General features: G+C 43.3%; 1 protein-coding gene across 1 annotated transcript in view; it reads right to left on the bottom strand.

The window, feature by feature from the left end:
• Positions 1-613: 613 nt before the first annotated feature.
• LOC124615402 overlaps positions 614-15,333 on the bottom strand; it is a 151,383-nt gene continuing 136,663 nt past the window's right edge. The window contains exon 6 of the mRNA XM_047143246.1: positions 614-924. Within this exon, the coding sequence (XP_046999202.1) occupies positions 643-924 (282 nt within the window). The 3' untranslated portion in view covers positions 614-642. The remainder of the gene's footprint in view (positions 925-15,333) is intronic.

The raw sequence follows: 15,333 nt of genomic DNA, 5'->3' as shown, positions 1-15,333 counted from the left end.
TGTCACCAATGTATTTGAATTTCTTTTGTTTTAGAATATTGCACCCTTTTGTTTCTTTTGCTTACAGCATATGAAACAAAAAGATGAAATCATACAAAGCACCAATCATCATTCCATTCTAAACAATGCATCCTAGTAATCAGTACTATTTTTCTTTTCTTATAACTCAAAAGTAATTTGAACAATGCATGACACACTGATATTGAAAATTTCAGTAACAGTGTGGACAAGGAACACAAATAAGTATGCTTTTTGGGCATGATGGATACAAATATTATAAAATGTAGTCTTAATGTGCATTTTAAAAAAGTATACGTACCCTGTACTTCCAAAAGGGATGGATACAGTATTTCTGGATTCGAGAACAGAAATTGAAACTATTAAATAATGCAAGTATAGTTCACATTTGCACATTTTTCCCTGTAAAAACACAACACAGTACAGTTATTTTCACAGAAGAAAAGCAACCTTGATACTCAACATAATTATGCCTCCAACTTGAAATGCCACATCGTTGACACTTCAAAACAGCAATTTCATTAAAGTTGGCTGGATTGTACTACCTCAGTAACGACGAAACAGATCTGCACCATAGTAATTACCTATGTTCCTTGCTGCCTACAGATCTGCTGCTCGTGATTGCTATCGTGTGACAGAGTACATGTCCAAATATTTGGATGAGCACGGTCGAACTCTGTCATCGTCGACGGGTGCCGGTGAGGGTCCGGGCAGACCAGACGTGGAAGGTTCTGCCCAGTGAGGTGATGGTGGGGGTGATGGTACCAGCCTTGCAGGAGAGGTCGGTCTTTCCTGCAGGGCAGTCACCTGGCTGGGATCTTCGTCCACAGGCCTGTAGGGAGGCGACCTGCAGCGGGTGATGATGGACAGGAAGAGCGCTTCCAGGGCACAGACATATCCCAGTGCCTGTGAAGAACATAATTAAGCACTGTATCAACAATCTATTAACATCACTTTTGCATTAATGACAACATGTACATGATGAAAATACCTTCAATAATTTTAAAACCACATTGTAATTGTAATGTTAACTGGACTCACAAAAAACGTGCATTGTATGCAAGAAGTTAGAATTTGTATTGCAAGTATAGATTACTGTGTCTAATAACTGTATCAAAAGAAAATTCACTCCAGAAAACTATTAAATTTTGAGAAAGAATTCCTTAGGCAAAATTGGATTACTGCCAATAGACCCAATATAAAGGTACATACTCTAATAGTTTATACCTCAGGGAAAAGAAATAGATAGGTTGCGGAAGGTCCAAAAGTAAGGATCTAGCTGCTGGAGCCTCCCTGTATCATCACAATAGATGGGTCTCTCTCATCCTGGGTCTGAGTGATCCCTTCCCTATTGAACTTTCCCAACTTAACCTTCTCTTCCCCTTGATGAAGAAACTATTAGTCACAAAAGCTAAGATAGTAAATGTACTTTTATGTGTGACTGTCAGCAGTATATCTAATAACTTGGAGTTAGCAAATTATAGTTATACGTATAATTTATTCTAGGCCTGTACCGTATTACATTGCAATTACGCTTACAAGGAAAATCAAACCTGTTATGAGGATGAAGAAAGACAAAGATAAAAGAGCAGGGGAAGGGAGGGGGCTGTCAGAGACAAGTGATGAGAACAGAGGAGAAGTAAAACTGGATTAAGAGGAAGAGATACGAATAGCACACTGAAGAACTGTGGCCAGGGGAGAAGGGTGGGGTGAGGGGGGGGGGGGGGGGGGGGGGGGGAAGAAGAGAGAGAAAGAGGGGGTGGGGGAGCAAAGGCAGAGCAATTTGCAAAACTATACACATTATTTATCAACTAACGTGCTTCTACTGCAAAGCATTTTAAGTAGAAATGACCATCACTGAACTGGCTGAGTCCATTTATGGGCAGAGAAGAACTGTCTATCTTGGGGACACCCTGTACCCAGTTGCTCAACGTGCTCCAAAGCACGACTCAAGGGACCTGAGTGCCTGCTACTGCTACACCCCAAAGGCGGTTTGCATCTTCCCACCTGATACTCATTTTGCTGAACTCTGGAGATGGGTACCTGCCCTCCAGCACATTCTTGCATCCTGACACCCTCCTTGGCTTAACCTGTATTAACACATTCCCACCTCTCCTTTTCATTTATTATACTTTCTATTTATTATGCCCCACAACTTTTTTTTATTGCTTTTGCTTTTTGTCTTCATTCTCCTCCTTTTCTCCTCCCTCCCTTCCCTTCCCTTCCCACCCTCCTGCCTCCCCCCCTCTCTCTCTCTCTCTCTCCCCCCCCCCCCTCCCCGCCCCCTCCCCTCTCAGTAAACCATGCCCATCTCAGGGTCAGGGTGATTGGCAGGTTATAACCCATGCACTAGAGGCACACTTGGGGAGGGATTCGCTAGTAATCAGGGCTACAAAGTTAGGCACATTATGGAGCCCCATCAGGAAACAGCATGTTCCCAGAGCTGGGAGTAAGTCACAAGTGTGCTCAGTATGTCTGTTGGAAGGGGTTGGTGGGGAACAGGGGGCCTTATCCAAGATATGGAGCAGGCCCTGCCTGTGGCTATCAAGGGTGCAGTGTGCAGTCATCTGCAAGTTGCAGCACATGTTGGCACCAATCATGTCTGTTGCTTCAATTTTGAGGCCATACTCAGTTTGTACAGGCAGTTGACAGAGTGGTAAAGACTGATCGCCCTGCTCACATGGTGCAACCAGAGCTTACAATTTGCATTATTGTACCCAGAATTGGTCACAGTCCTTTTTGAATAGAGTGGAAGGTCTCAGCCAGAGGCTTCACTGATTCTATGATGGTCTTAGCTGCAGATTTATGGACCAGCATTATGTGTTGGAGAATTGTAGGATTCCCCTTAGTTGGGGGTGCACTATGCAGAAGAAGCAGATACTATGGTAGCAGAAGTACTTGTGGAATACACTTTTTTTTTAATGCTAGATGATGGCCTGGGGTCCTCTAATGAACATTAACCAGTTGATATGCAAAGAGCAAAAACAGATTATGTACAAAGTAAAGACAATTCAAATGTCATAATGTTAATAGTAATTGGTAAACCATTTGTAGCAAATCCCCTGAATTTATCACCATGGAAGAAAGCTGTCACACTCAAATTATACTCAGAAATGAGAGCTGTATGAAACCTTAAGTAGAAAGCTACAAAATATTTAATGAAACAAGGTCAGACATCATAGGAGGGGCAGTGGTCATTACAACTGACAAAAATATTATGTCTATCAAGGTCGAAATTGAATCTGATTGTGAAGTTATCTGAACATAAGTAACTGACCTAGGTGTTTTTACTGGCCATGCAACTCCTATGTACCAGTTGTAGAATCATTCAAAGAAAGTCTGGCTCAATAGTACAGAAGTACTCCAATCATCAGTATTAGTTGGAGGCAACTTTAACTTACTGAGGTTAGATTGGGATGTCTATGGGTTCACTGCAAGTAGTATGGACAGTCAGTCTTGTGAAGTGCTTCTAAAAATATTCTCTGAAGACTGTCCTGAGAAGCTAGTTCAACCACCCCACAGACAATGGAAATATTTTAAATCCTGTAGCTACAAAAAGATCTGACCTCACTGATGATTTTAGTATAGAGACAGGGATTAGTGATAATGAAGTCACCATAGTGACAATCATAATGAAAGTTAATAATCAATTGAGAAGGTTGGGAGAGTTTTTGTTCTGGAACAAGCAGCTACTGAATTGTTAGCATCCTACTTAGACTGTGAATGGCCAAAATTTAGTTGCAATATGACAGATGTAGAAGATTTATGGGCAAAGTTTAAACTGATTCTAAATCATGCACTGGAGAAGAATGTGTCAAGCAAGTGGATTAAGGATGAAAAAGAACCATGGTGGTTTAATAACAAAATTCAAAAAATTCTGAGATATAGAGAGTATTGCACTTTTTGTTAAAAATGCAGAGATACTAACAGACAAAAATTAGTAGAAATTTGAGCATACATAAAAAGATTCAACCATGAAGTGTACAACAACTTCATCATCATATGTTAGCCAACAATCTTGCCAATAACCCATTAAAATTCTGGTCCTACATAAAACCACTAAGTGGGTTGAAGGCCTCTAGTCAAATGTCTCATCAACCAGTCTCATACAACAACAGAATACAGCAAAGGGATGTTTTAAATTCTACATTTATAAATCATTCACACAGGAGGTTCATACATATACCATTGTTTGACCACTGACAAACTCCCGTAAGGAGGACACAGAAACAGCCAACCTTGGTGTTGGAAAGCAACTGAAAGAGTTTAAAACAAATAATTTGCCATATTTTACTCTTTGGCATTGGCTACTTACTTAGTTTGCATTCACCTTGAATCTCTCACCCAGTGCAAAGTATCAAGAAACTAAAAAAAAAATGCAGGTGGCTCCCATAAATAAAATGGGTAAAATAAAAGATCTGCAAAATTGCAGACCAATATTCTTAACACTGGTATGCTGAAGAATGCTTGAGCATATTCTAACTTGAATATATTAAATTTAGATGACTGGGTGTTTGTGTTGTCCTCATCATTTTGTCATCATTCACGCAAATGGCAAGATTGGACTGAGAAAAGATTGGGAATTTGTACGGGTGCTGATAACCGTGTAGTTGAGCGCCCCACAATCCAAACATCATCATCATATATTAAATTTCCTTGAGACAGAAAAGGCTCTGTCCAGAAATTCACATGAATTTAACAAGCATCGCTTGTTCTAAACTCAGTATGCCCTTTTCCTATGTGAAATCCTGTAAACCATGTACAAAGGGCAAAAGACAGGCTCCATATTCCTAGATTTCCAGAAAGTAAATACTTTAGGATTAAAAGAGGTCACTCACTGAAAAGCAGAAGCATTGATTTTTTGATAGGCATACACAAAAGGAAGAAACCCTGCTAGATTTCAGATTTTATCCTTTGAGAGCTAGAGTAAAATAAAGTAAAATAAAACACACACACACACACACACACACACACACACACACACCAGGTGAACTGGTTGTGGTGGGGTAGTGCAGAGTGGGAAGGGTGGAGGAAGAGGGAGGCATGTGGCATGGAGAGGGACTAGGACATGGAGCATGGAGGGAGGTGGCCAGTTTGCTGGATAGGAATGCGGGAGGGAGGTAAGTTGGCACAATTGTAGCAGCTGGTGGGAAATAGCCCATACTGAAAGTGCTGAAAGTGACATGGGGACATGAATTAGGGGATGGTGACAGGACGGAAGAAGGTGAAACTGTTGGTTGGAGGGTGCAGGGTCAGTAGTTACCTGAGAATGAGGCCAGGATGATTACAGGAGCCAGGGATGTGTTGTAGGAATAATACCCAACTGCATAGTTCACAGAAGCTGGTAGCTGAGGGAAGGATCCAGATGGCTCAAGTTGTGAAGCAGCCACTGAAACTGAGCATGTTTTGCGTAGCTGCATGTTGTGCCACTGTGTGGTCAACTTCGTTCTTGACAACAGTTTGAGGGTGGCCTTCATCCTGGTAGACAGCTGGTTGATAATCATGCCAACATAAAAGGCTTTTATATTCTCTATGTTGCCCCCCCCCCCCCCCCCCAATGATCTGGAGTAGAGAGCTTTTAAACACCATATAATTCTCAGACACTTTTAGACGTGATTTCCCTGATTTTGCTAAACCTCTCATTTAGAATATGTGGCTTGTGGCATGACACATCTCAAAACTGACCAATTAATTTATATAAAAATTCAAATTTTGGAGTCCCTCTCCTGCCACCTGGGTGAATTTCTGCAGACACCCATGTCCAGGCCCATCTCTAACTATGGTTCTATGTTGACCACTTCATTCCAACAATCTATTCTTACATGTTCTTCTCGAGTGTCACCGTCTTCCTATGCTCCAGCTGTCTCTCCCAATTGACTACTCCACTTTATCATATGGTGATTAATAGCTTCATACTTGGCAATCATATACACCCACTCACTCAACAAAATATCTGTACCTGAGGACTGAAGAGTTGCACAGATGACACCAATACTCAGGAGAGGAAATAGGAGTATTCCAGTGAATTACAGATCCTTATTACTGACATCAATTTGCAGAAGAATTTTGGGACATATACTACGTCCACACATTAAGAATTACTTCAAACAAAATGATCTATTGACACACAGTCAGCACAGGTTCAGAAAAGTATCATTCTTGTAAAACACTTGAAAACTACCTCTCTACTATATGAAGTAATGAGTGCTATTGGCAGGGCATATTAAATTGATTCCATCTTTCTAGATTTACAGGATATTTTTGACACCATTCCTCATAATCAAACTGCATGGCTATGGAGTATCATCTCAGTTGTGCAATTGGTTTCATGATTTCCTGTCAGAAAGGTCACAGTCCATAGTAATTGATGGAAAGGCATCAAGTAAAACAGAAGTGATATCTGGCATTAGTAAAGTTATCAGAAGATGAAAACCAATCACAAAATGATTTGGACAAGATAGCTTTCTGGGGTGAAAAGTGACAGTTGACTCTAAATTATGAAAAGTGTGAGGTTACCCACATGGGTACTAGAAGGAATTCATTTAATTTCAATTATATCATAAAGTGCACAAATCTAAAGGCCGTCAGTTCACCTAAATACCTAGGGATTACCATTATGAACAACTTAAACTGGAATGATCACAGAGCATATGTTGGGAAGGTGAACCAAAGACTGCGTTTTATTCGCAGAACACTTAGAAGATGCAACAGATGTGCTAAGGAGATAATGCTTAACTGGCCTCTTCAGAAGTACTGCTATGTGGTGTGGGGCTGTTGCCAGATAGGATTAAGAGAGGGCATTGAAAAAGTTCAAAGAAGAGTAACATGCTTTGTATTATTGCAAAATAGGGTAGAGAGTGCCAGGGATATCATATGCAAGACGGGGTGGGTATCATTAAAGCAAAGGAGTTTTAATTGCAGTGAGCTCTTTTCAAGAAATCTTAATCATCAACTTTCTCCTCCAAAAGCAAAAGAGAAATGGAGAAATGATCATCGTAATAAAACAAGAGAAATCAGAGATTGCACAGAAAGATTTAACTGTTCATTTTTCTGTATGCTGTTTGGGAGTGGGACAGTTGAGAAAAAGTCTGAAGGTGGTTCAATGAACCCTCTGCCACCCACTGCAGAGCAGTCAAGCAGACATATTTTATTTTATTTTATTTTTTTGTGAGTTCCGTTGATCCTAATAGCAATGGAGTTTCAAGGATATGGAATGAGTCAGTATTTGTACAATGTTAACAAGACAGCAGCACAAATATGGTTAATTCCTGACAAGACTCATAGTAACAATATGGAAGGTGTCAATGCCGCATCGACATTCTATCTGTGCCATAATGAACTCAACAGCACCACACTCCTGTACCATTCCCTTGCTTCCACTCTTAAACAGTACGCAACCATCCTTCCCTCCACCCCTTTCTCCCCCCATCTCCTTTCTCCTCTCATGCACTCCACCCGACACAACCCTCAGTCCAGCCCAGTCAACCTGTGTATGCCGCATCGACATTTTATCTGTGCCATAATGAACTCAACAGCACCACACTCCTGTACCATTCCCTTGCTTCCACTCTTAAACAGTAAGCAACCATCCTTCCCTCCACCCCTTTCTCCCCCCATCTCCTTTCTCCTCTCATGCACTCCACCCGACACAACCCTCAGTCCAGTCAACCTGTGTGTGTGTGTGTGTGTGTGTGTGTGTGTGTGTGTGTGTGTGTGTCATAGTTCTCAAATGGATTGTGCAAAAACTCAGCTACATTTTTGCATTTTTGTTCCTGAAACATACTGGCAAATCAAAACTGTGTGCCGGGCTGGGACTTGAACATGGAACCCTGCCTTCTAAAGGCATGACTCATGATCTTGCCCTTACAGTTTCGTTTCTGCCAGTATTTATCTCCTACCTTCCAATCTCCACAGAAGTACTCCTGCATACTTTGTTGGAATAGAACTGCTGCAGGAAAAGATACTGTGGAAAAACAGCTTAGCCAAAGCCTAGAGGATTTTTATATGGCTTTCTAAGATAGCTGTGCTGCATGTGTTTCACTGAAATGGATAAAATGGAATGCGATGCAGTAGTGTGGCTATTATTCCACACTTTTTAAAATTTTCAGCGTGTATTCTAATTTGACAGAACACATGTATTGGCTGAGTCAACAAATCAGAGATCCAGAGACAGGTATAGGGAGAACAAAGGAAGTCAAGCAGTTTCTTTTTACATCCCAATCCAGACTGCCCCAACAATCTTTCAGTTTCAAGAGAAGGTATGAAGGGCGTTCAATAAGTATTTCAACACATATTTTTCTAGGCCAATTTCAATTGAAATAATGGAGAATTTGCTGTGGGATATTGTGGAATATTCGTGCTTCAGCCCTATAGGTTCATGAAGTTCCAACAGGTGGCAGCACTATACGTAGCCTTCAAGATGGCATCTGTAACAGAGATGCATTCCAGTCAGAGACCTGTCATTGAGTTTTATCTGGTGGAAAACCAGAGCATCACAGATGTTCATATGTGCTTGCAGAATGTCTATGAAGATCTGGCAGCTAACAAAAGAATGGTGTGTCCCTGGATGTGCTGTCTCATCATTGCAACAAGGTCGCATGGAAACCTGTCTGATCTTCCACATGCCAGCCAGCCCCACACAGCTGTGACTCCTACAATGTTGGAACATGTGGACACTCTCATTTCAGGTGACTGGCCAATCACTATCAACCCCCTTGCTGCACAACTGGACATCTCTGTTGGTAGTGCTGACACATCCGTCCACCAGTTGGGGTACTCAAAGGCGAGTGCCTGCTGGGTTCCTTGCCACATAACAGAAGACAATTAAGAGCAATGAAGGACCATCTGTGTGGAATTACTTGCACATTACCAGTCTTATCATGAAAATTTTTGTCAAACATTGTCAAAGGCAATGGAACGTGGATACATCACTTCGAACAGGAAACAAAATGGAAGTCTGCAAAGTGGTGCCACACCACAGATGGAAAAGACATGACAACGGCCTCCTGAGACTCTGAAGGGGTTATTCCATTTGATGCCCTCCCTCATGGTGTAATGATAAACTGTGAAGTGTACTGCACTACCCCCAGGAAATTGAAGAAATGACTTCAATATGTTCATCACCACAGAAATTCAAATGAATGTCTCCTTCTCCATGACAATGGAAGATCTCACACAAGTTTGTGCACCTAAGAGGAGCTCATTAAACTTCATTGGACTGTTCATCCTCATCCAGTATGGAGGGACTCCTAGAATAGCCATCAGCAGATGAGAGCATGGAAAACACTGGTCGATAGCTCATAAACCGCTCAGGGAGTCACTACAGATAATGAAGGACTCACCTGAGCAGGAGCAGGTATACCTAGAGTGTGAGAGATGGCGATGAGCTCTGCAGTGCAAACACTACAGCCATCCAGCAATGAGCATTCTTCAGATTGTTCCCCAAGAGTAAAAGCATATCCAACTCAACCAGCAACTATCAAACTGTCGGTATGGACTACGGCAGAGCCAGGAAACGCAGCAAGGGTGGAAAGAAAGCATCGGTGGAGGGCTTCAGGAGGGACTGAGTCTTTTCGGCCTTGTGCCAAATCCAGCTGAAGGCACGGATGGGGCACACACCATTGGGGTAGATGTAGATGGTTCCCAGAAAAGAGGTGGAAGTAGGAAAAGCTCAAGCCCAGAGAGAAGAGCCCGGACACAAACTGCGATTGTACACCCTGACTGATGCCGCCGTTCTGGAAGATGGATGACCGAGTTGGGGAACAGGATACAGTAATTCAGATGCTCAGACAAGCTACAAACATGTGCAGCATAAGTGGCCAGCAGTCACTGGCACCAGATCTGCAATGGAGGGACACCAGCCTCCACAAGTAGGCCATTTACAGGGCTCATGCAGAAAGCTCCAGTTGCAAGTCGGATCCCACAGTGAAGTATGGGGTCAAGCAACTGCAATGCGGAAAGTGATGCCGAACCGTAAGCCAGGCTCCACTAATGGAGATGGGACTGAATCAACACCTGATACAGGGAGAGAAGGGCAGATCGATCAGCACCCCAGCTGGTGTGACTCAAGCAATGAAGAGTGTTAAGATGCTGCCAGCATGTTTGTTTAAGCTGCCAACTATGAGGGAGCCAAGTCAACCGGGTATCAAAAAGCAATCCCAAAAACCGATTCATCTCCACCACAGCAAGAAATTCATCATCAAGATAAAGCTGTGGCTCAGGGTGAACAGTGTGACGTCGGCAGAAATGCATAACACAAGTCTTGGCAGCCTAAAACTGGAAACTGTATGTCACGGCCCAAGACTGTGCCTTATGGAAAGTGCCCTGCATCTGCCGTTCAGCACCTGCAATGACAGTGGAGCTGTAGTACAGGTAAAAACCATCAGCATATAAAGAAGCTGACACGGACATTCCCACAGCTGCAGCAAGCCCATTGATAGCAACTAGATAGAGGCAGATACTCAAGGTAGGACCGTGCAGGACCCCATTCTTGTGGACATGGGAGGAACTCTGGGAGGGACCAACTTGCATGCAGAAGGAATGAAGTGACAGAAAATTTTGAATAAAAATTGGGAGCGAGCCCATAAGAGCCCACCCATGAAGTGTGGTGAGGATGTGATGTCGCCATGTTGTATCGTACACCTGCATGTCAAAAAAGATGGCAACCAGGTGCTGACGGTGGGCAAATGCCATACAGATGGCAGACTGGAGGCAGACCAGATTATTAGTGGCAGAGTGGCCCTTACGGAACCCACCCTGAGACGAGCCAGAAGGCCCTGAGATTACTGCCAAATCAACCTCTGGCTCACCATGCGTTCGAGCAACTTGCACATAATGTTGGTGAGGCTAATGGGGTGGTAGGTGTCCAGGTTTCAACACTGGGATGATGAGGCTTTCCCGCCATTGTGATGAGAACTCACCCTCTGCCCAGATACGGTTGAAAAGGTCTAGGAGGCATTACAGGTAAATAACTGAGAGATGTTTTAGCATCTGGTAGTGGATGCAATCCAGCCCAGGAGCCATCTCAGGGCAAGCAGCTAGGGTACTTTGGAATTCCTACACACTGAATGGAACATTGTACGATTTGGGATGGTGTGTATGGAATGAAGGGCTCCTACTTTCCAACCACTCTTTCAGGAAGCAGAAGGCCAGCGGGTAATGGATAGAAGCAGAACTCTGAGCATAATGCTCTCCTAAGAGTTCTGCAATTGTGTTGGAGACAGTACAGACTGTTCCATTCAGGAAAAGCACAGGTACACTGAAGGGGGTCTGATATCCATATAGCCACCTAATCTTAGCCCAAACCTGCGATGGAAAGGTACGGATGCCAATGGTGGAGACATACCATTCCCAGCACTCCTGCTTCCGTTGGCGAATAATGCTGTGGCCTTGGAAGCAGATCCGCTTAAAGGCAATGAGATGTTCCAGTGATGGGAGCCGCTTATGACATTGGAGGGCCCGCCTGCGATCTCTAATCGCCTCAGCGATCTCAGGGGACTACCAAGGCACAGCCCTTCACCAAGGGGACCCGGAAGAACAGTGAATGGCAGATTCCACTGCAGAAACAATGCCAGTGGTGATCAAGTGAACCACCTCATCAATGGCGTCATGAGAAAGAGGCTCAATAGTGGCAATGGAGGCGAACAGCCTTATTCAAAGCCCATCTGGGGAGGTGCCTAGAAGAGCGATGCTGTGGCAGTGACAGAAAGATCAAAAAGTGGCCACTACCACACAAATCACCATGCACTTGCCAGTGGACAGATGGTAGAAGGCCATGGCTGCAGTCCGAAAAGTCGATGGCTGAGTACATGCCATGCGCCACACTGAAATGTGTGGAGGCACCATTATGTAAGAGAGAAAGGTCGAGCTGTGCCAAAACTTGCTCAACAACAGTGCCACAGCCTGTTGCCACCAATCCGCCCCACAGAGGGTTATGGGAGCTAAAGTCGCCCAGTACCAGAAAAGGTGGCAGCAGTTGGGCTACCAGCACAGCCAATACATGCTGTTAGACATCACCATCTGGTGAAAGATAGAAACTGCAGACTAACAGCCTGAGGCACCCACACCCTACCAGCAACAGCCTCTAAAGGTGTTTGAAGAGGTACACACTCGCTGTAAAGAGAGTTCATATGTAGATGCAGACTCCACCAGATACCCTCTCATAAGCTGCCTGATTCTTATAATAACCCCAATAGCCATGGAAGGGGGGGGGGGGGGGGTACACATTGTTGGAAATCAAGTTTCCTGGAGCGCAATGCAGAGGAAAGGGGGAAGGCTGAGAAGATGTCGGAGCTCAGCAAGGTGGTGAAAAAAACCGCTGCAATTCCACTGAAGAATATCGTCCATAGCAGAAAAAGGTGTGAAGGGACCAAGGAGGCAGATTACACCACTGGCTCATCTACCTCCACCAAAGGAGAGCCTGAATTTAGAACCATTGCATCTGAGGTAGAGGCGAGATCTAGATCCTCAGTGGACGCCAGAATCTCCACCTCATCCTCAGATGCAGTGGTGGTGGGGGTGCCATGCCACCGCAATTCCCTTGGTCTTCAGAGTCTTATTTTTTGACTTCTCCCACTGCTACTTTAGTTTCCCTGGCTTGGAGGGCTTCACAGATTCAGTCTCCAGGTCTGAGGAGGATCATGAAGCCCTACAACCAGCTGCTTCCGAGCACTTCAGCCACTGGTAGGTGTCATCCTTCCCACTAGGAGATTCCCGTCACCCTGGGGCATCAGGACTCCTGGCAATGGCCATCCTGCCAGATGGCCCTTACTGAGGCTTGGTGGCACCCGTGGGAAGGGCCCTTGGTTGGAGTGGGGGGCATCAGGATTGATGACCCGCAATGAAGCATGGTACATCATCTCTTGCTGGTGGCCAACCACCAGTAGTATCTAAGCATTCCAGGGCTCAGGTTAACGCACAGAAGTATGACCCCAAATCATTCCCCTCCCTGGCCACACTATGGGAGGAATAAGTGGCTAAGGCTGGCAGTGGAACTTACTTGCCCTGATATTTAGTATGTACGAGAGCAAATGGGGAGTCTTTCATGACGATGAAGCATCAGTTTTTTGTAGAGCATTTAGAGCACAAGTTTGGGGAGGTGGAGGGCTTGTCCAAAATGTGCTCTGGGCCACTCTTGATAAAAACAGCATCCTCTGCCTAGTCATGGGCATTATTCACTTGTGACAAGTTGGAGGATGTTTCTGTTAGAATCACACCCCATAAGAGCTTAAATATGGTCCAGGATACTATCTTCCACAGGGACCTTCTTTCGCAGTCTGATGACAAGCTGTGCACAAATTTAGAGTGGCGAGGTGTTCATTTCGTCCAGCACATCCATTGGGGCCCGAGGGATAATCAGGTTGCCATCGGTGCCTTCATCTTGGCCTTTGAGGGTGATACATTGCCTGAGAAGGTCAAGTTGATGGTCTACCGATGTGATGTCAGGCCCTATATCCCTCTCCCAATGCAGTGCTTTAAGTGCTGGAAGTTTGGCCATATGTCTTCCCACTGTACTTACAGCCTCACATGTCGAGATTGCGGATGCCCACCGCATCCCAATACTTCATGTGCCCCGCCTCCCATGTGTGTCAACTGCGGAGAGCATCATTCACCTTGCTCACCAGACACACACATGCACACTCATGTGTTTGTTGTCTAATTTTGATGAAGGCCTTATTGGCCAAAAGCTATATTAGTGACAGTCTTTTCATTGTGCCCGCCTGTGGCTCAGCATCTCAGTTATGGTGAGAAGCAACTTTCCTTTTCACAGTGCTGTTACATTCCATCCTGGATTTTCCATTGTTTGATTTCATTCCTCATTACTTTAATATTCCACTTATATGCACATTGATTCTTTTAAAATGTACTCTTAAACTTTGGCCTACCTTTCATTATTCCCCCATAACACAGTCTTAAATGCCTTCCCCCACTACCACATTACAATGTTCTATTGTTATTAGATTATTATTTTATTATGTGAAACATATTTCCTCAGGAGGCTTTCAATTAACTTCAGTCTTGTTTTTTCCTTTTCTGCAGCTAGTTTTATGTGATTGTTACAGTTTAAGTCACCATGTGCACATACACCTCTACATTTTATGGCTGTAACTGTTTTCAGTGATTGAGTATCAACTGCACAAACAAATAATAGTATGTTTTTTATCTGTTTATCCACAGTTGGTTCATGACTGGTGTCTTTCTTCAATAAACTAGAATTCTTTATTGCTTTGGTAACAATAAATTGCTGCTAGGAGGAGAGCAAGTTCCTTCATCTATTTGGTAGGAAATCATATAGGTATCCCATCAATTGTAGTTGATTTTCTATAATGAAATTATTTTCTCAAATCTGGCATTTCAGTATCTATTAAATGAATGATAAGAGGGACTATAGTATGATCTTCCACAGTGAAACAATTTTGCAAGACAGAATCCAGAAGTTCAAGCCCCTCTGTGTCATTGTCCTTTTCAGTAGCAATGCAATCATTGATTGACTGCATATATGACTTTGATAAGTTTTGTGAATTTACATAGGATACAAACTTCTAGGATTTTTCATCAGTTCACTATGCAGAATTTTTTCTTAGAATTCACCTAACTTTTCTCTCGCTGTGATCCTTACTGTTATATTGGCTTCACTCAACATTTGTTTTTTAACAATGCTCTGGCCTTATTTAAATTTTTCATAAAGTTCTCTTCGCTTTTGTAGAAATTTTCTGACATGGATATCAACCCACAGTGAGTCTTTCATAGATTTGGGTTTTACCTACTGATACTTTACATTTACAGCCCCAGAGATATCTGTTTCATGTTGACTGTGTAGGCAATCTGCAATCAATTTCTCAGCATCTGCTAAGATGTAATATTTTCCTTCATTTCTTAACACCTATAACAAATGAAACCATAATAGGCCTATGGTCACTGATGCTGCTCTCCTTTATGTTACTTGAACTGGAAAGATTAGATCTGTTTGTCACTGGTAGATCATAGGTGCTATCCTTGGAAGTCATTTATCTAATAAAGGCTCAAGGAATTTTCATATAAGACATTTTGAGTATTCTGGCATGTCTCCCAGTCTTTAGCAGACCAATTGGGTCTCCTTCTGTTACTGTGCCACAATCAGGAAATTCGTATGAAATATTCATGTTTTCTCTGAAGCACTCTTTTGCCATTCCAGCTACAGGCTAGGCAGTCTATAAGGGCATCATCCACTTACAAAGTCAGACCTACTTTTGATACTTATCTCTGGCCAGATTATGTTGCTTTTACAATCTGTAATATCCTTACAAAATAATAACAAGCTTCTTGAGGCAATAAATG

Source organism: Schistocerca americana, chromosome 5, assembly GCF_021461395.2.
Source record: "Schistocerca americana isolate TAMUIC-IGC-003095 chromosome 5, iqSchAmer2.1, whole genome shotgun sequence".
NCBI lineage: Eukaryota > Metazoa > Arthropoda > Insecta > Orthoptera > Acrididae > Schistocerca > Schistocerca americana.
This window is presented reverse-complemented; position numbering and strand designations above follow the sequence as displayed.